The following is a 22,380-nucleotide window of genomic DNA, read 5'->3' as shown; positions in this document are numbered from 1 at the left end:
CTAAGCACTAATAAAAAATGGAAAGCTAGCAGCTGAGTATGAAGCATGCTGACTAGAAAATGAGCTTTGGCATTTGAGGTTTCTCTTCACTTGAAGGAGATTTAACAATTTCAACCATCTAAAGTGTTTTTAATAACTGGCAGCACAGATGTAGGCCTCAAAGATTTGTTTTCTATTGTTTTGGAGTTACAAAAATAGTACTAAATTTCACGTAAGTTGAACATGAAAATTCAAAAGCTGAGGTTATTTAAATTTCACAGTAAGGACTGAGAACCCATTCAGAAAAAGTCAACATAGGAAGGCAGAATCAAAAGTTGTGGTGAATATGCTATTAAAGCAATTAAATATCCAGGATACTGAAAAGCTGTGGATACCTGGCTTTAGCATATTTTAGTGTGTTTTTCTGTGGACTATTAAATTTGCAGAAACACACAGTTTGTTAATTCTTCTTCAGGAGCAGTTATGACTGTTTTAGAGTCATCACTCTTTGATCAACTTAGCTTTTTGAGCCAAAGATTCAGAGATAGCACACTATGTTATAAAAAATGGTGGATAGATGAATTTAAAAACACTTTTTTTTTTCTTTTTTTAATTCCCCAACCATTGTGCAGTGGTAATGAGGGGGTTGATACATTTATCATGGCCATGTCCTATTCATGCATAAAACTGAACTGCTGTCTCACTCCAATATCTATAAAAACAGGGGTGCTGGCTGTTTTATAAACTCGGCCATGCATGCAGTTGCCTTCAGCTGAACAACAGCAACAGCAGACTCGAAAGCTTCAACATCTGTCTTTATCTTTTACCAGTGAGATGCTCACAATATTCATTCTGCTGGCTACCCCCTCCCAAGCATTAATAATATAGTTTGCAGTCTTAATTCAATTTCCATGTGCATTTGCATTTCCAATACATTTAATTACACAATAACTTACTGTTTGTAACAAGATCTCTGCTCTGGTTGATGACAACCAGGACAGTGTACATCTAATGGCTATTAAATATTCCTTTTTATTTAATTATAGATGTCATGTTCCTCTATTATACTTCTAGCAGGACCTCCAAATCTTTCACATTAAATTAAGTTATTTGTTTTCTCATGGATTGTCTTGTGAAGATTGAGCATAATATTGACTGTGTAACCAACTGATTATTTTCTTTCCACATATTGTTCATATCTAAAGGTGATATTGCACTCATTTTACAGACAGAAACTGTAACATATTAGCAAAAAAAAAAACTACTCCAAAACATTTAAAAGTATCTATTTCATTTTGATGTCAAACTTTGAGAACCTGATATATTTATTTTTTTAGGATCTCAGTTTGCATCATACTTGTAATTTTCCAAGTTTTAATTCCCACTTACCTCAGCATTTTTGAAACCTAGGCTTAGAATAACAAGGAGCTGAGAGGAGAATTATTGTGTAAGATAGAGTTCTCTGAACACATATTCAAACAAAATCTAAGGAACTGAGGAAAAGTAACAGTATTAATACTGGTGTTGTCAAAACTCCGAGAACGCCTAAAAGGCTCAAGTTAGAGCTGGTGACTTAGGTAAGCAACACTATACTATGAGATAGAAGGGAAGAATAAAAGCCATGCAGTGGATTTTTCCCTTTTTGAACTGGCCTAAGATCTGCATTTGCATGTTCAGCATCTTGTAAGCGGGATTTTGCTGTATCATCCAATATCTGAGTTTAATATGAGAACTCCTAAGAAATACTAAAAGTGGCAACCTGTCCTAGAGTGGGTACTCATCTCCCTATGTTGACTGTAGAGGGAACCTAGGACAAATGTATCTCTATCCCATTTTAAGAAGAAATATTCTGGATAGTAGTATTTCTTTCATCTCACAGGACTAATCTGCATCATAAAATACATGCTAATATATATATATATACATATATATATATGTATTAAAGAAAAAGAATAAATATATATACTAGTATAATTATAATAAAGATTAACTTAATTTAGATTTTTAGTTCAAAGTTATGCCAACCTTAAAATTCCTATTGACATATATGTGAAACTGGCTTACACGCATAAATATATGTGATCACTGAATTCTACAATGACTGTGTGTTATTTATTTAAGGCGCAAAGGGGGATTTCAAATGAACTGGTAGCATTTTTTGTCCAATGAGTTCATTATACAGTTTCATGGTATCACTTGAGCTAACACATGATTATTTTAATATGTCACTTTCTGTGGCTTGGTGATCTGTTGTATTACAATAATATAATCATGCTGGTCTCTGATCTTGCTCTCACCTCAACAAGGAGTTTAGGTTCTCACACATTTCAGTGATGGTATGTAAATAAGTTAGCCATGGAACTTTATGACAGAAGTGTTGGATGTGTCTTCTCTTCAAGTTGATCTCCTGAATGCTCTCCAGATATCCCAAAGGATGCAGGACTTTTCAGAAAACAACTTATACTAGTGTAATGCTTTTACAGAAATGTAGTGTAGGGAGATCATTCAGAAGGATAGAGATGAAGCCCTGAAAGCTCTTGACTAGATCTGTGCAGTGTAAAGGAACCCGTATCAGGATGCATGTACCATTTTTGGCTTTGCTTAAGACCAACTTCAAAACTCATTAAAAATCGGAAGTAGTACAGTTATGGAGAACTAGTGCACTGCTACATAAAAATTGGATTATTATGCATATTGCTTCTTTCAGACGTCTGTGCTAGCAAAATGCATAAATATTTTTTTCTGAATAAACAAACACATTAATAGTTCAGCATTTAAGAAGTGTGTTGGTTTTCTTTTTAAGAGTAACTGCATTAGTTCCCATTCTTTCACCATTTGTTGTGACACATTTTCTTTTCATCTCCTTTGTTGTATCTTCTCATTCAGCACAAGGCTGGCTTAGCAGGAGAAGAGAGCAATCTTTATGAGCAATGAGTTGTACTAATTATGATCTTCAGACTTAAATAGCTTATTTCCTTTGCAGAACAATAGAGGAGGAGGAGTAGAGTTGTGACCTGAAGTGAAGCAACTAGGGTTTTGTTTACTACCATGCTTCTGTATCTATGCAAAAGAAACTACCTAGCATTTACTATAGCTCTATCATAAAAAAAGATTCAGTGATTTATCATACCTAGTGCATCCATATTTAGGATGTTACTTAGAAGAGGAAAATAATGGTTATGGCAGAAGAAATAGTGGCTACATGGTAATCTGGCCATAACCAGAGACCATGCTGTGAACTCATTTCTGATTCTTCAACCAACCCAAGACACATGTAATGCTCATTTAAAGGTCCTTTAAGTTGTGATAATGTTTTGAGTGAACTTAGTTAAATTTTGTATGTTGATGTACAGCCCTTGTTTCTCCTCTTGCCATGGTATCCACTTCCGTTCACATGTGCTAGCCAGCATTGTTTTCCTGTGGTGCCAACCTTCGCTGTTCTTAAAAAAAAGAAAAAAAAAAGAAAAAGAAAAAAAGACCAGGGTTCCTCCTTGCTCTGACACTGGTGACTAACATCATTGTTTAGGTTTGTTATCTTTTGTGAAGTGGTGTATGTTAGACATGAGTCCTTACTAAGTAAGAGCCTTTGGTTTTAATGCTCGTCACTGAGAGAAGTGGGCTGGTAGACAACAGCTCATTCCCTCTTCTTCATTCCTATATGAGAGACACTAGACCATTCTGTGGGAATTACCTTCATACATAATTTTTCAGTGTCCCTCTTGTTGGCTTCAGGCATTCAGAGCAGCACATTACTGCTGCAGTAACATGACACTATTGCATCAGTGCTAGAATGACATCAGGAGCTTTGGAAGGTAATGAGATCTAACTCAGAGAAGTCCCTGGTCCAATATTACTGATCAGCAAAAACCAGAAATATATGCTAAACTAGCATTGTGTGGAATTTAAACCAACTATGCCATCTTTCTGGCTCCCTGCTTTTTGCAGGACTTTATGATTTCTCTCAAAATTCCTGCATTTTAGCCAAGTGTACGTTTCACAAAAATAGTTTCCACCTGAAAGACATCAACAACAGAAAATTAACATGTCTCATTATTTATTATTTTTTTGTGCCATTGTTTGTTGTCAATCCCACATTTCAAAACATGCTTTTTCTTTCACACTTCAGCATGTAGTTTCAGCCTCTAACAACTGTTTGGGTTTTTTTTTATGTCTGCTTTACATTAAAGAATTATGTAAAGGGGTTTTTTATCTGTAAGCAATTCACCATCCCATTGAGAAAGTTCAACTAGGATCTTTCACCTTCCCATGTAAGGAATTTTCTTCAATCTTCAAATAATTTTGTCATGTTGTGGTACTTTTTTCAAAGTGTCTAGTAAATTCAGACTACATGGAGTTTTCCAGACTCTACCTTCACTATCTTAAATGTCATAAAGTTAATTTATATTTCCAAAAAATATAATTCCAAAGCTTTGGGAAATTATTTTTTTGTTTAGGTTTGATATCTTAGTAGCAGGAATATTCCTTGAACTTGATGCATTTTTTATAAATACTACTTCTTTTCATAAATCCAAATTCCAAAAATTCTCCTAACATGAAGCATCAAAGCAATTTTGTTAGACACCCATCCTGTGAAATCTAGAAATGCTTATTTTTCACTCAGGCCTAGCATGCATCTGACACAACAGTTTCTGCAGCAGTTTCTTCTTCTGTGAGTTATTGGTGCCCTGTTGAGCTTCTGAGCACTTTTTCTGGGATTTGGGAACTTCTGGAATCCTCTTAGGAGACAGAGGTTTCCTGCTGCTGCCAGGTAGGGCTAAGGTAAGGGTAGCTCTAGCAGCTCCTAAAAAAATCCATCAGCTGTCCTTTAGCAAAGGGTTGCTGCAGCTTTTGTTCTAGCTGACCCCTGATTAGGGAGGGTTGAATGCCCTTTTAGCCCATGCCAGGAAACAGGCTGTGTAGCAGCCAGCAGTTTGTGCAGCAATAACAAAAGCAGCTAATAGGTGTGCATCAGTTTGCACAGCAATTCATGCAGAAGGGTACAAAGAAGAGGCCATCAAATCTCTGTCCAGCATACGCATCCTTAAAGATGTCACAAGACACAGGACCCAGGTGCTTCTGAAGTAACTGTTTGCTGTCAGACTCTTGCACCCTGGGCAATCTCAAATGGAAGACACAGACAGCTCTGTAAGTCACAGAGCCTGACAGGTTCCATCCACAAGTGCAGGGGGAGCTGGCTGATGTCATTGCAAGGCCACTCTTGATTAGCTTTGAATGGTCACAGTGACTAGGATAGATTCCTGAAGACTGGAAGAGAGGAAATATGACTTCTGTCTTCAAGAAGGAAGATCCAGGGAACTACAGCTGGTTACCCTCACCTCAATCCTTGGGAATGTGATAGGGGAAATCATCCTGGAAAACATTTCTCAACACATGAAGATCAAGAAAGTGATCAGGATAGTCTGCATGGATTTATGAAGAGGAAATTATGCTTGACAGACTTCAGTGACTTCTACAATGAGGTGACTTGCTTGGTGGATGAGAGGTCAGCAGTAGATACTGTTGACTGCAACCTTAGCAAAGCCTTTTATACCATCTCCCATAATTTCATCTCAGCAACTTCTTAGGCAAGCTGGCAAGGTACAGGTTAGATAAGTGGACAGTGAGATGGATAGAAAACCAGCTGAACAAATGGGCTCAGAGGGTTGTGAACAGTGGCCCAAAGTCCTCTTGGAGACAAGTTGCTAGTGGTGTACCCCAGGACTCAGTACTGCAGCCAGTACTGTCCAGCATCTTCATTAACAATTTGAACAATGGGGCAGAACATAGCAGAGAACTGGAGCAAGAGGAATCATGTAAAGATCAACAAGGGGAAATGCAAAATCTTGCATCGGGGGAGGAATAACCCCAGGTATCAGGATACACTGCAAGCAAATTATCTGGGAAGAAGCTTTGTGAAGAAGAAGCTGCTGGACAATGAGATGACCATGAGCCAACAATGCATCCTTGTGGCAAAAAAAGGCCAACAATATGCTGAGATGCACTTGGAAGAGCCTTTCCAGAAGGTATGGGGAGATACCCTTCCCCTTTGCTCAGCACTGGTGGGACTGACTCAAGAAAGACTTGTGGACTTAGTGAAGTGCATCTAGCACAGGGCCACAAAGCAGATTAAAGGAACTGGAGCACCTTTCATATAGAAAGGGACTGAGCGAGTTGGGACTGTTCAGCCTGGAAAAGAGAAGGCTCAAGGGGAATCTAATCAGTGTATATAAACACCTGATATGAGGGAATGAAGAAGAGGGAGCCAGATTATCCTCAGTAGTACACAGAGACAGGTCAAGAGGCAACAGGCACAAATTAACAAACAGGAAATTCCATCTGAACAGAAGAAAACACTTTTTTATTATTATTTATTTTATTGTGAGTGTGGTCAAATACTGATACAGGTTGCCCAGAGAGCTTGTGTAGTCCCTCTCTATGGCGATATTCAAAAGCTGACTACACACAGTACTGGACAATTGATCTTCGCTTGAGCAGGAGAATTGTACTAGATAATCTCAAGAGGTCCCTTTAGCCACAATTCTGTGGTTATTATCTAACTGGCTCAGTTTATTCTCAGCACAGCTGCCAACAACTTCATTTTTATAGCTTAGTCATATTTTTAAAAATGTTTTGTGTATATATACACAGACTGATTCTCCACCGTGATGGTTTCCCTGGCTCCAGTGATGAATTCAGTTCAAACATTTCCAAATCTTTCTACAATATCACAGCCTTATTCTGGACTCTGTATTCCTTAGGAAGTTTCAGGTGTCTTGAAGTAAACATTTTTTAAACAACTTCCTTATTTCCAAATGCTGTGTTTATGATACCGAATACTTCATTTAAGAGGTTACTTTAGCATTATCTTAGTAATTAATTAAACACCTCATAAAACTGAGAGTCCTTTGGGTTGTCATATCTAGAATTTCACCACTGATTTCAGTAAAATTATATGTTGGAGTGACCCAGTGAAATTGCAGTACTTGCATCAGTTTATTCTCTGAGTTTTCAAACTTTTCTAATCAAGCATGAATAAAATTATTATAACACAGTGGAAAATCTTCCTAAGTAAATAAATGGGTGAGGAGATTTTCATAACAGAATTATTTAGAGTGACATCAAAATTAATTTAAATTCAGATTGCATTTATCTGGTTTATAGAACTTAAATATTTCTTTGACATAATTTGTTTTCTAGCTCAGTGAGTAAACATTGTACTCAACCAATTGTAAAAAACAAGCTTTACAGAGCAATAATTATTGCAGAGTAGGTCAGACTCCTGGCACAGAGCAAACAGTATTTTTCACAGCTACAGCTCTGGAGTTTTAGAATCCTTTAAACCTCTCAGTCCTTCCTGACTTTAATGTCAGTTGTTTTTAATTATGTAAAAATCTAGTCTGATTTTTATCTTTATGGTGGAGCACTGTAAGTTCCTTTGCTCAGGTATTTAACAGTCTAAAAATGGTTAATGTAGAAGAGAGAGATAATACTCAGTTTTTCTACCAGAATGTCTCTACCCTAAAAACAAAGTAAATAATCAGTAAGGTAGGATACAGCTTAAAAAAAAAACAACAAACCAAACAAAAACAAACAAACAAAACAAAACACCTTTGCCATATAAAAATGGGATTGATCACTTTCTAATTTCTTTACCGTTTTCCATTGAAGTAATTAAATCTAGTTTTCAATGGGATAGCATAAATTATTCTACTTCTAAGATCTCAGAATTTTCAGACTCCCAAATACTTTATTATCAATGTTTCTTTTAATGTCTCCGAGCAAAAGGGTTAGCAATGTGAGATAATAGGAAAGTATTTCTTATTATTAAAACTTAAGGTGTTCATTATAAAAATATCTAAACATAGCTGAAAGTATTTCTACAAGTGATTTTAATTAAAAATACATTTTGTGAATACACTTGAAAAATCGTGGTGGATTTTTTTTAGGGATTTATTGGCAAAATAGATTATGGTATTTCACTGCTTGGCACAGCTAGGCCTGTTTAAGGACTGACTGATGTTTTTCAAAATGCATATTAATAATATTATATAGTATAGGTAGGCACTCTCTTTTAGCACTTTATTAATACCAAAATTAATCATAGAACACCAGGTTGGAAGGGAGCTCAAAGATCATCTGGTCCAAACTTTCTTGGCAAAAACACCATCTAGACAAGATGGCCCAATATCCTGTCCAGCTGAATCTTGAAGTGTCCAATGTTGAGGATGAAACTAGAGCTTATTTAAAATAATTCCTACAATTAAAAAGCCAAGGTTCAGTGCAGGAATTCTTCTGCATTAGCAAGGAGCTCTCTAGTGATTTCTCTTCTGAAATGGGGGATTAGGATGTGTGCTCCGTTCTTATGTGAGCCACGTTTCTGCAAAAGGCTTTAGTGTGATATGAGGGGCAGACTTTCACTTATTTTCTACAAAGGGCTTAGTGTCTTGCCTTCTAGCATTATTTCCTTTGAGTTCATTCAGGTTTAACATTTAGTACAGAGGTTAATTTGCAATACACTGGTTACCATAGTTCATCCTCAAGGCCAAGGTTAATAGGATTGAAGAAGGAATTGTGTATTCAAGTCCTAATGCTCTAGTTAAATTACTGTAGCTAAAAAGGTTTCATTGACCCCAACAGAGATTGCCAATTTAGGAAAGAGGATATCCAAACTGTAAGATTTCTAAGGATTAAAAGAAAAAAACAACTTGTGCAATTGTGACATTACCAAAGTTAATGACAAAACTCCTACTGACAGCAGTTGTGCAGTCAGGTGGTTAAATGTCAGAACCCTCTTTGAATATTCCCAAATTTTTGGAATGCACAATGGAAAAATAATGACTGCATTTGACTGTGTGTTTGTTGCAGATTTCTAATTTTTACTTTGTGAACTATCAAATAGTGGATTGGGATCCTGGAGAAGCTTCTTTTGTCCCACAACTGGTCATTAACTGGGTTTGATGGGTGATTGCTCTGACTGTTGTGATTAATCCTAATCTTCTGTTTCCAATTAGCTTTTGAAGTGGCTTCCTTACTGATACTATCATGCGAGGTCTGCCTTCATTCCCCTAAATGACAGTATGGGAAGCTTTTTCTGATATACCATGGAACAGAGGACTTCCTCCAGTTTTGGGCTAGGTTTCCCCCGTGCTAGAGTTGGTTGGAGCTCTGCAAGCTCCAGGTGAGCTGCCAGGAGCACCAGGTTGTGGCTAGAGACAGAGAGGGGAAACTGTCAAGTTTCTATGGACTCAGCATATCAGCTTAGAGGACTGAAACCAAGGAAAGCCTCTTTGCTCTGCTCTGAATTAGCATAGGGACTGGGGCTTGTCTCACTGCTTGGTCACAACTTTGGGCACGTGGACAAAAAGTCTATTAACTGCCCAGAGCTCCACTCACATGGCTGTGCTTAGGCGCCCAAGGGGCTGGCAGGGTGTCTCTGCTCTAAGACAGGGGTCTTTGCTTCCCACTTGCCTCCTGCTTCAGGTATATCTGTTCCTTTGTCAGTCTGGTTTTGAGGATTATTCAAGAGAATCTTAGTTTAGCTTGGCAGATGAGTTACATAAGCTTCATCAATCTTGCATGATAAGTGCAGTAGTTAAAACTTGAAAGCCCAGCTTCCTGCTTCCTCTAGAACTAGTTCCTGTTTTGAAATGTGATGAGGTGTTTCAGGAACCACTAATTAGCAATTCCCTTGAAAATTCACATGGCACATTCTAAGAACTTTTCCCTTCGTACTCAAATGTGGGTCCTTTAAATTATAAATTCCATAAATCATGTCAGCATTCCTACATAACTCTGCTTGATTTTATCCTAAATAATCCACAGATTACTTTTAGACATTAATAGTAGTGATGTTACTCTTCAGTTGTTGGAGATATGCAAATAAATGGATGCAACATGATAATAGATTTTTAATTCTTGCACTGTGTTTTGGATCTGCAGCAATGCCCAGGGGCACCAGTATGAATCAGAGCACAAGCTTATGAAAGGTTGCACAGAGCCTCTCTTCTGAACAGCTTTCTGTCTACTGTAAGGCAAAGCTCATCATGTCATTTTGAATAACAGAAAGAGTGAAGGAACAGAGGAGTAAATTGTGCAGTTGACCACATATTTCAGCTTGACACCCAGCTGCTGTTTGCTGAAGCATAGAATTTCTTCTTTTTTTTTCTTTTTTTTTTTTTTAATATTTTATCTTTACTATCCCTCACTAAGCAGTTATGTGAATTACTTGTGTGTATTGTAGCTGAAACTTGTCTGGTGGAAAGAGGGAAGTAGCCAACTGTCCAAATCGGTTGAGGGCAAGCATAGGCATTTGGTGAGTCAAGGGAGCAGGATACAGTATCAGTAACACTTAGACAACTTGCCACCTGGATTGCCAACAAAAATACATGCAGCACAATAGAAATAACCAGTAACTTTTTTTGTAATTTATTTTCTTTAGGTGTTATTCGAAGCAGCATTAGACAATTAGTTGACACCACTTGTCTTTTTTAAGTTAGAGCAAGTGGTATTGCATTTTTTATTTAGGTAAACGAAGTATGTGGTGCCTAGAACATGTATTTATATTTTGAATGGTTTTATAACCTCAACATTTGCTCATTGAACTCAACTAAATAAAGGTAATGTGCCTCCTGTGCTGGCTGCCTGCCCCATGCCCAGTGGTATGGCAGAGAGTACAGCTCCCACAGGGCTGCCAAGACCCGCTTCTGAGCAGGAGATGGGAACTGTGACTCTCAGCTAAAATCACTCTACAAACCAGAGAGGCCACTGACATGATTTTCTCTTCTTTTCTGACAGAAGGAAGTCTCAGACTCCAACTGTAAATAGTCACAGTCTGGCTCATGGTCTGCTCAAAGCAAGGCCCTAGTAGCTTATCAAAAACATTCTTCTAATTGTTTTAATTATCCTAAATAAAAACATAAACTACTTTACTTACACAGGTATTATACTGTATATTTATTTATTTTATTTTTTCCATACTGATGCTGGGAAGTCATAGAGAAGCAGGAGTGCTGATGAGTAGGTGAAGTTGTGTTTGTCCCTAATATTTTAATCTCTGTACCTAAAAGACACTACTGAAAGGTAGTCACCTCATACTTCTTTCTGTTAAAATTATAATTTCAGACAGTTTGGAAGGGTGCTTGTAGGAAAAAAAAAAAAAAATCCTCTAGAAAAAGGTGATGCTTCTTACTGGTCTGTGTGATTTTTCTACAGGTTTTTGTACACATGGCACATAGTATACTATCTAATAATATAATTATTGAATAAAAGGTAGGGAAATTGTTTATTCTATGTTTCACTGGATAGCTGTTCAGGTAATTACTAAATGACAGTGAAAAAATACCCCCAATTTTATTTTCTTCTTTTTTTTTTTTTAATAATTTGAAAGTTTGTCAGGTTTTAACTTTGTGATATGTCATAAATCATATTTTACCTCATCTTGTAAATAGAGATAAAATTGCCTTCCCAACATATTCCATGTTTTCCTGTGTAATTAACACCTTGCTCACAGTTGTGTCTGCCAGTCAAAGCCTTGCCTTCTTCCTTCTGACACTTCCTTGATACTTTGTTTAGACTGCTGTGATTTTAAGTGTCAGCCTCAGGATACTTTAAATAAGTCCAAACAGGAAAAGGAAGGTGCTTCAAGAAGTCAAGGATATAGATCATTATAACTCAGAGAGACTATTTTAAAAGTACGAAGCAATTTATGTTTGTTTATTACTTGCGCCATTACCTCTCAATTTGTTTTTCATACTTTCAAAGGAAAGTTTACTTCTTTTTATAGAAGTCAGGAAATGTTAGTTTCCATCTGTATTACTGAAGAAGAAACCAGTCCAAAACTCTAGTTCTAGCTAACAACAGCCTCTTTTTTTCTCGTGCATGTATGCCTTTCCCAGGACTGTGCCTTCTGTCAGGCCAGGCAAGCAACTCTGTGGCCCAGTGAACTGAAACAATGAACTGAACAAAGTTAGAAACAGCTCCACTTTTTTTGTGGGCTGTCCTTAGCCTTCATGAGTTCCCAGCTCTGGGTCATCACAGGGCTGCCTGGTCAACGAAAGCGTGACGTGCTGGGGGTGCGTGATGAGAGGCAGGATAGCCTTGAGTCCAGTATAGGCACCTAGTACCATGTTTTGGTTCTGAAAATTCACCCTGAGCTGCCTGAGTTAAGGCCCTGCACGTGCAAGTACCAGAGGGATTAAGCAGCTCAGCACACAACATATGTCTCAGCTAGTTAATACCCAGGAATTTGGCACTCCAAATATGCTGAGGTGGTGTGATTTCTTTCCTGCTGCCCTTAAAACACACCAATTGACTGAGGAGCTTCATAAAACCATGGTGGCAGCATACACATTACGTGGCATAGCCCAGTGGATGGCACATGTCCCCACAACCCTTGTTCAGTTCTTTCTTCAATTTTAAGGTCTCCAGATCCCTACCTCCTGCTTTTCAGGGGAGTCCCTGGCATCTAGGCAAGAGGTTACCCTGGTGAGTTGCAGGGTATGAAGAGGAGGGATGTTCCACCCTTACTGTCATCAGCTTTTTTCCCCTCAGCATAATCAAGATTAACGAGAAGCAGAGCATGAGAGTGGTTTCCTACAGATCAAGGCTCTCACCTGTAAAGAGTTAAGCTGAGATGTCACTCTCTGTTCTTTACATTAGTTCTGCAGTTTGTGTGAGATCACCACTTAATAAAACGCAGAAGCAGGCTTAAAAGCAGGGAACATAGCTTGCAGAAATACCCTCATGTGTTAATTGTGAGCTGTCAGCAAGCATTTTAATTTTTTCACCAGGACATCTCCCTAATACTTTTTGTTAATTTACATTTGCCATGTGCAAGGGAAAAGTTTAGTCTTCATGAACATTTTTTTCTTTACTATCACACCTAGATGTTTGTTGTTCTTAGATGTTGTTTCTAAAAAATGGGCATCAGATTTCAGCTTGGCAACAAAGATGTAAATAACTGTGAATTACCTCTATTTTTATTTTGGTCTTTCTAAAAAAAAATGTGTGAAAACAGCAGTTGTTCAGTAGAGTTCTGTACTAAAAAGCTGTAATAATTACATGTGCATGGTTTATAAACTACAAATGGAAAGTCTCACATTAACTTGAGTAGACTTTTAGGGAGCTTAAGCTTTAATGTAAATTATGTTGCATGTGCACTATATACACAAATGGTAGTAATTGCATGAGGAAGGTGAAATGTTTTGCAAATAAATCTCTGAGTTTTCTGCTTATTCTTACATCCTAGAGAAGAAGGGTATGGGTGTTTATTAATTAGGTTATATTGCACCTATGTACTTACTGTGCAAGTCAGGGTGACAAGTGCAGCACAGTTTAACATCCCAAGCTCTGCTATATTCAGATAAAATACAATTTCTTTACATCTTATCAAGATGCTCTTTTTATAGCCCTATCAATGTGCACTCACATTTGAGGCATAGTTCTAAAATGTGACAGTAAATGTTACAGTGATGGAAATACAATTATTTAATACAATCCTAAAATTACTAGACATGAATAGCAGTTCTGTGACTGATACAGTAATTCTTTTGGATAGTTTTTGAACTTTTTTATAATAAGCAAGGCAATAAATCTTAAACAAAATTTATTCCAAATCAGTTACTAGCTGTAACATTTACTATTCTGTTTTTGTTTTCAGGGAAGAAGAGGCAAGCCAGGCCTTCCAGGAAAACCAGGGCCACCAGGACCTCCTGTGAGTAATGAAGGGGAATAGGAAGTTTTCACTCTGTCTTGGAATAGTGAACTTTGTTAGCATTTTTATAGCAGTTTACCTGATCATAATTATGGTTGAAAACAATTGATTTGCATTTACTCTGCTGCATCTGACAGCTACTTCCCCAGCCTTTTGATACAGCAATGATAAAAGGATGGGGTCCACAAACATGAGAGACTGCACAGGAGGGAAAGTACAAAATGCAAACTTCAGCAAAGGCAGCAGAAATTGTCTGGCATTTCAAAGAAAGACTGGCCATGTATGCAAAATGTGAATACTGTGCATTCATTCACTTTGAAAAATGCGTGATGCTCTGTAGAAGATGGGATAATTTCTGTCTCAGAGGGGTAATTTGAAAGATGAAGGACTGTGTGAAGCATGTGCCAACTGTCTGAATGGTGGGAAGGATTATATTCAGCACTGACATGAGCACTCAGCTGTAGTTCAAATGAGTTTACTGAAGAATTAAAAAGATTAAGAAATACATGACTCTGTGGAAGGATTTGTGATACAAAGCACCAAAGGGTTTAGCTGAGATCTAAGAGGTTTGGGATTTTTTTTCTAGAGATACATGATTTCAAATTAGAAGTCAGGCATGGGCCTATTTTAGGCTAGAATGAACACAGCCTTCCTTTGGTAGAGAAAGACTTGATATATTTGTAACATTCCCTATATATCATATTGTAAAAATGCTGTCATGCACAAATACAAAACAGCTATTTGTTTGTGGATTAAGTAAACTTCTGCTGCTTTTACATTCTTGGTATCAAACAAGGATTCAACAATTCCTTTTTCTGTTTACTTGAAGTAGGTAAAGGCCAGCAGTTTATGCATCAGAGTGTGTGATTCACCTACTTCAACCTCACTGTCAGGGAAAACTAGTCTTATTTGTAGATAAGATAATAATGGACTGCTGCATGAAATCTATTAATAAAATGAAACAGTTGTAACTTTAAATCATCTAAAAATGAAATTGCATAAATTTTATAATCCACTCCCTTCCTTGTAAAATGTGTTCAGAAAGAGGAGTTGATGGAGTTAATTTATCCTGCATAAAAGTAAGTAGTTAAAAATATCTCCCTCTGTGAATCTTTGCTTATTTGAGTCTTTTGTACAATTTGGTCTTCCAAATCCTGAAACAGTAATTCAGGCTGTGGGAGTAGAAATAGAGGAAAGGAGTGATGCAGAATCTTATTAATACAAATGCCAAAAAATTCCTAAAAAAACCAAACAAAACACAACACCAAAACAGAATAAAAAACCCAAACCAAAACAAAAAAAACAACACCCAAAACATCGCAGAGGTCAATATTAGACCTAATCTACTTAACTTCTTGTGAACCAATGAAAACTGTTTCTCCATTATAGATTTCTACCACCAGAGATTTACTGGCAGGTCAGGCTTGTTAAGATGTATGATCCTTGACAGAGATACCAGAAACCTTGAGTGGAAGCTAAACTGCGCTTTTATTACTGAGACTTTGTCAGCATTCCTCTACAAGGAGCTCTGAATGGGGGCTGTGGCCTAGCACTATGTAACAGGAAAGCATTCCTCAAGCCATCATGGCCTAGATATTGGTTAGGTATTTGTTTCCAGTGTAACTGTTCTTGATGCAGCCCTTACTTTGAGTACAGCTCCGCCAGCATCTTGTGTTCCTCTCCCAAGACTGAGAATGTAATGCAGAGAAACAAACATGCTCTAAAAGCAGTAATGCCTTTTAATGTGCATTGGCAGCATCCCCATATTTAAAGGGCTACAGCTTGTACAAGGGGAAAAGACTTTAACATGACCCATTGTTCCTTCTTTCTTTTTCAAGGCTCAAATGATATTAATTTTTGGTATATTGTTATCCCTTCTCTTCTAATAATAAGTAGTGACAGAGATATATATTATTTGCCTTATATTGGCCTTATATTGGCCTTTCTAAAGTGCAAGAAAACCCTTGCAGCTGCAGGGTGGTTGCTCTCTTAAGTTTGGCAGGTGCAGGATACAAAATGCTTAACAGATCAACCAAACATGTAAGAATTAGACTGCCCAGAAAAAGTGAGCTTGGTGTTTGGTTGATGTTTCAGAAGAATATGATATTTGTATTTGAGAAAAAGGAGATTTAGTCATTAATTGTTAGGGTAGCTACAGTACACACTGCATGTTTAAAATTAATAAATTTACCTCAGTTGTTTATCAGTTTATGCCATGATATTAAGTACCTGTACTTAAGTACTTGTAGCCAGGTGTTTAGGAATGACAAAAAACCTGTGAGAAGGAAAGTTCTGCCTCCCTGAGGAAGAAGTTGTTGAACAGGATACAATACTCAGGGAATTTGATATAAAAAAAAGTGTGTGCAGGAAGGAATTATAAGATCATATTCTAAACAGTCAAAAGGGCTTTAAATTGGATACTACTAAGGGGTGTGAGTTTTGATTAAAGAAAATACTAAATTTTTACCTCCTTTTCATGTGCCAGCTTTTAATATTTTCTTGATACTTGCATCTGCCTCTAATCCAACTTTTCTAACCCTTCATCAATACCTCCTTTTTTTTTTTTTCCCTAACCTAGTTTCTGGAAATTTATTTATTTTTCAGTAAGACTGATGATTGTAGTGAGTTTATAGTCCCTCAACATCATCTGCAAGTCTTTGGTTAAAAACCAGTGTCAGTGTCAGAAATGTAGAAACATTAACAGTTGGTGATGAAACTACTCAGTTAAACTTGGACTCTATGCAACTTCTTCCAGGTATCCTTTATTTCTGTCTTTTTCCCCTTATTCTTTCTTTTATGTATTTTTTTTCCCCTTTGGAGAAAATCCTCTGGCCAGAAGAGGCAAGGATTCAGTGAGAATTTTTATTGATGGGTTGTAAAAAATATTTCTGTAAGCTTACCCAGATGATGATCCTCCTTTGAGTATTTTTTAAGGCTTATTAAGTATTATAGACATCTAAAGTGTTCTGTTATTTTGTTCTGGTTCAGAATTCATGGGTTGCATCCTTGCTGTCTGATGTTGTTTTTGAGTTCTGTTCTGTTATTTCAATACTGGAGAGCTGAGATGTGTTCTTACACGTCTCACTCCAGCGGTTAAAAATTTATGCTGAAAACAAGGAATCCAAACGAGTTAAGTAGAACAGCAGCTCCCTCTAGTGCTTTTTGTTCTCTTTCCTTGAAGAGTCTAAAGAGCAGTTTAAAGCTTCTGTTAAATACACTATTCATTTAACTCACAGAGGCATTCTGAACATTGCAATTGTGAAATCAAAATCTCTGCACCCATCAAACGTATTTCATACATTTTCTTGCTTGCTTTTATATCTAAAGTCTTCTGAAAGAGACAACATCTCTCTCACATGCTTCACTCAAATGGAAATGCTGATTTCATGAAACAAAAAGAAATACTATCACAGTAGGATGCTGTGAGGCTGTAAGTACAGCATCCTGACCTGACTGCAGAACTGAGCCGATAGCTTTGTTCTGCTGTAGCTGCTAACAAAAATATCTGCAGGCCTTAGCAATGCAGGAGGGGTTACCAGCAGAACATAACTTGTTTTGCATAGGTACAATGCACTTGTTTTCTTGTTCCCACACTATTTTTTTTTTTCGGTACTAGAAACAAATGTCTGGAAGTGTCTGAAGTTGTTATTTATATGCTGTTAGCTTAAGGATATACAGGCCAGTTTGGTAGTCTTCACTGAGGCAAAATGCTTTTCTGGTCTTGGGTTGTAGAATCACTACCTGCCTGTTTTTGTGTAGAGTTCTGTTGAGATGTCATAATTTATTTTTCTATTTGTCCTGCTTAGAAAATGACTGCACAATGTCTGGCACTGTTTTACATATTATAGTAGTTTGTGGGAGATTTTGGGGTTGGGGTTTCTGTTGTTTTGTTTTTATTTTTACTTTTACAGGAATCAGCAGTCACATATTTCTATTTACATAGGCTAGAGGACAGAAAAAGGAGTTCTACTGGTTTCACCATTAAGGGTTAATTTTATATTTTCCTGTCCCAGTTTTATGACTTTACTGGAACTGTTATCACTGGAGGAATTCCATTCCTCCATAGTCCCCCTTTTTAGTAGGAAATCAGGTTGTTTTAAAATAAAGAGTACCAAGCTGGGATCGTGCTACAGACTTCCACCTGTGTACCAGTGTTCTTTGGGTGAACCTGAATATGATTTCTGGCCAGTGTTGCTGTTTGGCAGAAGGGAAGAGCTGTCAGCGCTGGTTTTTAAATGTAGGAATAACAAGGACTACCTGATCTGACCAAGTGCCATCTTGTCCAAGAAGCTGTCTGTGGCAATGCAAGTAAATAAACTTTGGGTCTCCTCAATCACAGGTTAATGAACTGCAATCACATTTTTCATCCTCTTAAACCTGCTGTTTTCCACCAACCTGTCCAAAGTTATTGTTTGCAATGAGAATAGTTATTTCACAGTTGCTATAGCCCTTGAAGCTCATCATTCAGTTCCTCAGTTACCTTTGCAAGGGGCTGAACTTCAAATCTTTTATGTTCACAACTATTCTTGCTTAGAAGATTAGCTTTATGTTTCTCCTTACAGTCTTAAATTAGAAGAAAAAAAAAGGAGGGGAGGGGGCGCTTCATTTTGGTTCCTGTTGCATGTGAGGCAGTAGAGAAGTTCACAGACTACTTGAATTACTTCATTTAATTCCATAACAGTGTTGCTCTCTTGTTATTCAGTATGTATGTCAATGTCACAAAACTAGTTATCTTAAGTAGCCAGCAGTTTGCCTTGGAAATCTCATTTCCTCTGCCTCAGGAAATACTGTCATTCCTCTGCCGATATGTTTAAAGTGAATAAATGTTATCAGTTAATTACAATAAACAGAAAATTAAAGCAATGATAACTGAAAATCGTCAGTATCACTTTTGGTATTCCTGGACATTCAGAGGCTTTTTAGAAGAACACTGGAAATGCTTACGTGGTAGGTTGAGAATGGCTGGCAAAGGTTGGTCACATTGCTTGTTTCTATGCATTTAAGTTTTTAAGATCCATATCAAAATGTGGTTTATTTAATGTATTCTATTATGGCAGACGTCATGCCTTCATCATTCTTTCCATTTCCTCTTTGGAATAGTTATACAATACTGCAGGTCTGCACTCATGAGTTTCATGGTTTTTTGCATTATAGTAATCAGAAAAAAAAATAAAATTCAATGGGCAGGCACAGATCTGAAATACACAGATAAAGTTTTTACACTGAGTCACTTGCAATGTGGTGCTCTCCAAAATGCCCTGTTCTTGAGGTGCAACCAGTGTAGTTTACTTGCTACACATTTTAATACATGAACTGTGAGACTAGGTAGACTTTTTTAGAAGTCTTATCTTTCCAGAAATGCAGAGGAACTATAAAAGCTAAGGGAGAAAAATATATTATAAACCCCAGTAATTTCATAGTTGGGAGCTACTTCTTTTAAGGCACTTGTATTTCTTCTATTCCTGCCTTGTCCATAGAAATGACATCTGAAACCGGTTTGTTATTTTGGAAAACAATCAGGACACATTTTCTCTTCTTTTCTTATTCATACAACTGCACTCTCTGGGTGCTTCAGTTGTCTCCATTACCCAACTTGATATTAAAAAAGAAAAGGAAACCCCACTCAAGTGAGCTTTTCACTGGCATTTGGGAAGCAGCAAGTCTGAAAAACATCCAAAGTGGCAGATGTGCAAAATTCTCATTCAAAAGCTAGAAACTGCATGTAGAATAATCCTTTAACTGTTAATTTTATTGCTTCTCCACTTGCAAACCAATACAACTGGTTCTTTTTTTGTCTGTAGAGACTTCAGAATTTATTATAGAGCTATACTAGTGGAAAGAAACAGTGGGGAAGGGAAGAAGGAGGCTAGCATTTAGGAAGACACTCTTGAATACAAATATTTTCCATTGTATGCTCATTTTATTAGTTTTATTTTAGTATGATGGAAAGATAGAAATTTTAAATTTATGTAGATTTTTGAAAATTGAAAGACTAAACCAGAGATTTTTGTGCTACCTCTGGTAGCACAAAGGCTGTGGCATAGTTAAGAATGCAACACAAATGTTGCCCATCACTGCATTAGTCATGCAACAGTTAGGGGTGTTTTTGAATTTATGTTTGTTTTTTAAAACTGTGACATGTACAAAGGCTTTTCATTCTGTCAAAAATTATTTATTTGATATATTAATAATATCTAAAAGATCATAAGCAGTGGTAGATACAGCATTCAGTCCTTCCTGGGTTGTGGGTTTCAGTAGTTTCATTTGTAGAAAAACAGTAAGAGAAACAACATGGTGGCGAATGAGAAGGGAGAATAAATTCTTATCTTTGACTGCCTGCAAGATTACAAAATCCTGAAAGGGTCCTGGATTCAAGGAATTGTCACTGCAAGATTACCATGTTGAAGTAGAGACATTTAATTAGTAGGCAGTGTCATCACAAGTCAGTCCCAATTCTCAATTGATATCTTTAATATAGATACCAAAGTAAAAATTCCACCATTTACTTTTGAAATCAGAATTGAATTAACAACTCATTCAAAGCATCATAACTGTATTTATCTTATATTTCAACACAATTTTAAAGTGACAATTCACTTCCAAAATAATAGGAATAGAAAAATGTATGGTCTTGTATCTCTTCCGATGTTGAGGGGAACGAAGAGGGAAGGAGACACCTGTGATGTTTCACATGGCTTCAAAATCTTCCTAATGTTCCCAATATTTAAGTGCCACTATCTTTCTGTAACAGTGTAATCACAGTAAAATAGATAGGATCATATTTCATATCTTAGTGGTGATGTCTCAGAACACACCTGTCTTGTATACTGCAATAATGTTCTGCCAGGATCTACTGACTAATCCATCAGTCTTCATAACTTTTGTCTATTTGACTTCAACTTGGCTTTACTGTATTCTTAGGTTTTTATAAGTTCAGACACTATAGGAACTTTGTGAGTACCTGTCTTTCATTAGTTACTTCCCATCAGATTGAAGTTTGTTTTGTTTTGTTTGTTCTCCAGGGAAGCAGCAGTTTGTTAGGTTAATCAAAATCGTGGTTCTGTTTCTCATCATTTTAAATTTCAGTACCTGAAGGGAAGTACCTTTACTGGTAAGGAGAGCCATGAGGATTTTTCAGAATGATCTTCTACGTGTGGGAAAACTTTATGTGCTTCCCATTCTGTGCACTCCCTAGAGCAGATGTATCTTGCCAGGGTAGGCTTTGCTGTCAGAATGCAAATCATGACCTACCTCACTTTAAATTCTTTGTCAGAACACTTAAAAATATGATTACACAGGAGCCAAATTATACCACTTTCAGGATGCACATTCTCAAAGTAAATACTACACAATCGATATCACCAAACTGGCATCTTAATTTTTATGCAAGTCCTTGGTAATTTTCTAGCTTTTAACAATTGTTCCTCGTCATGGCCTGCCACTGGGACTTAGTAACCAGCATTGTGACCCATTATTGCCAGCTAGAGATGCAGGAATTGTACATGTTGAAAAAAGTGAACTTCCTAAAGAGTGAGCCTCCTGGGAGAGAACAAGCTACAAGTTTCTAGTTTTGAAATTGTCTTCAGTCTCTCCTGCCCCCTCAAATGATGCTAAGAGAAATTATGCAGAATAGTTGCATTAGTGAAAGAAGACCTTTTTCAGTCTTTAAGAGAAATTGCTGTGAGGCTCCATGTTCTTTACCATATTCTGGTGATGGGACAAGAGCATTCGTTCTGCGCCGTGACTTTCCTTCTTTTTAGTAATTGGCCACCCAAAAACGCATTAAGCTTCTGTGACAATTATATCTGTGAAGACCTAAAATCATTTTCATAAAGCTGGTTATTTGTAAATCAACACTAGTCTGTATTACCACAAGAATGGTGCTTTTCTGAAAACAGAAATGCTTTTTGTTTTAAGCTTTCTAACAGTATCAATTGACCTTCCAGCCATAGTCAGAGTTCCCTTACTCATGAGAGAGATTATTTTCTAAAAGTAAAACTGCAATGCTTCTGGAAATCTATTTACTACCTCATAGCAGTCCTTACAACTGTTACTGTGATGCAAAGGTATAAAATATCAAGGATTGTCTGCATATTAAGTTCACAAGCAGCATCTTCCACACACATGATATTATCAGATGTGAGGAATGCTACCTCTTACAAAATCATTGCTGCCTCTCTCATCATGTTTTCTCCTAAATTGCCTGGTTATTTATTCAGCAGAAACTCTGACATAGTAAACAGTTGAGATAATCCTTAGAAAAATATACTGACTGGCTATTTAACTTATAGTGACCCACAATGCATAGTATTTCAGTGATTTTTGACCCCTGACTTCCTGTAATAGTTTTACAGATCCTTTAGCACAAAAATGGGAGAATTTTTCAGTAGATTCTTACTCTGAAAAAGTAGAAAGCTGTTTTCTTGTTACAATGGATAACACCAGAATATTTCAGTCATGATGTATGTACAATAACAGTACACATAAAACAACTAAGATCTTATACAAAATTAAAATGTGCAATAGAAACTCTGACTAATCTCTGACATAACCTCTCTGACTGATAAACAAGTTCCATTTTCTTGAGGAACAACCCTTTTTATAACTAATGGGAATTCAGTTTCCTATAGCATACATGGCAACTACATTTTCCCCACTGGCACAAAAGCTGTGGAGACTAGATGGTCTGT

The 22,380-nt window shown here is 37.0% G+C and overlaps 1 protein-coding gene across 3 annotated transcripts in view; it reads left to right on the top strand.

The window, feature by feature from the left end:
• COL19A1 (collagen type XIX alpha 1 chain) overlaps positions 1 to 22,380 on the top strand; it is a 182,040-nt gene that overhangs the window by 105,203 nt on the left and 54,457 nt on the right. For all 3 annotated transcript variants that reach the window (XM_051615561.1, XM_051615562.1, XM_051615563.1), the window contains one exon: positions 13,637 to 13,690. In XM_051615561.1, the coding sequence (XP_051471521.1) occupies positions 13,637 to 13,690 (54 nt within the window). The remainder of the gene's footprint in view (positions 1 to 13,636; positions 13,691 to 22,380) is intronic.

This window comes from Apus apus, chromosome 3 (assembly GCF_020740795.1).
Source record: "Apus apus isolate bApuApu2 chromosome 3, bApuApu2.pri.cur, whole genome shotgun sequence".
Taxonomy (NCBI): Eukaryota; Metazoa; Chordata; class Aves; order Apodiformes; family Apodidae; genus Apus; species Apus apus.
The sequence above is the reverse complement of the archived record's forward strand: the minus strand, read 5'-3'. Positions and strand labels throughout refer to the sequence as shown.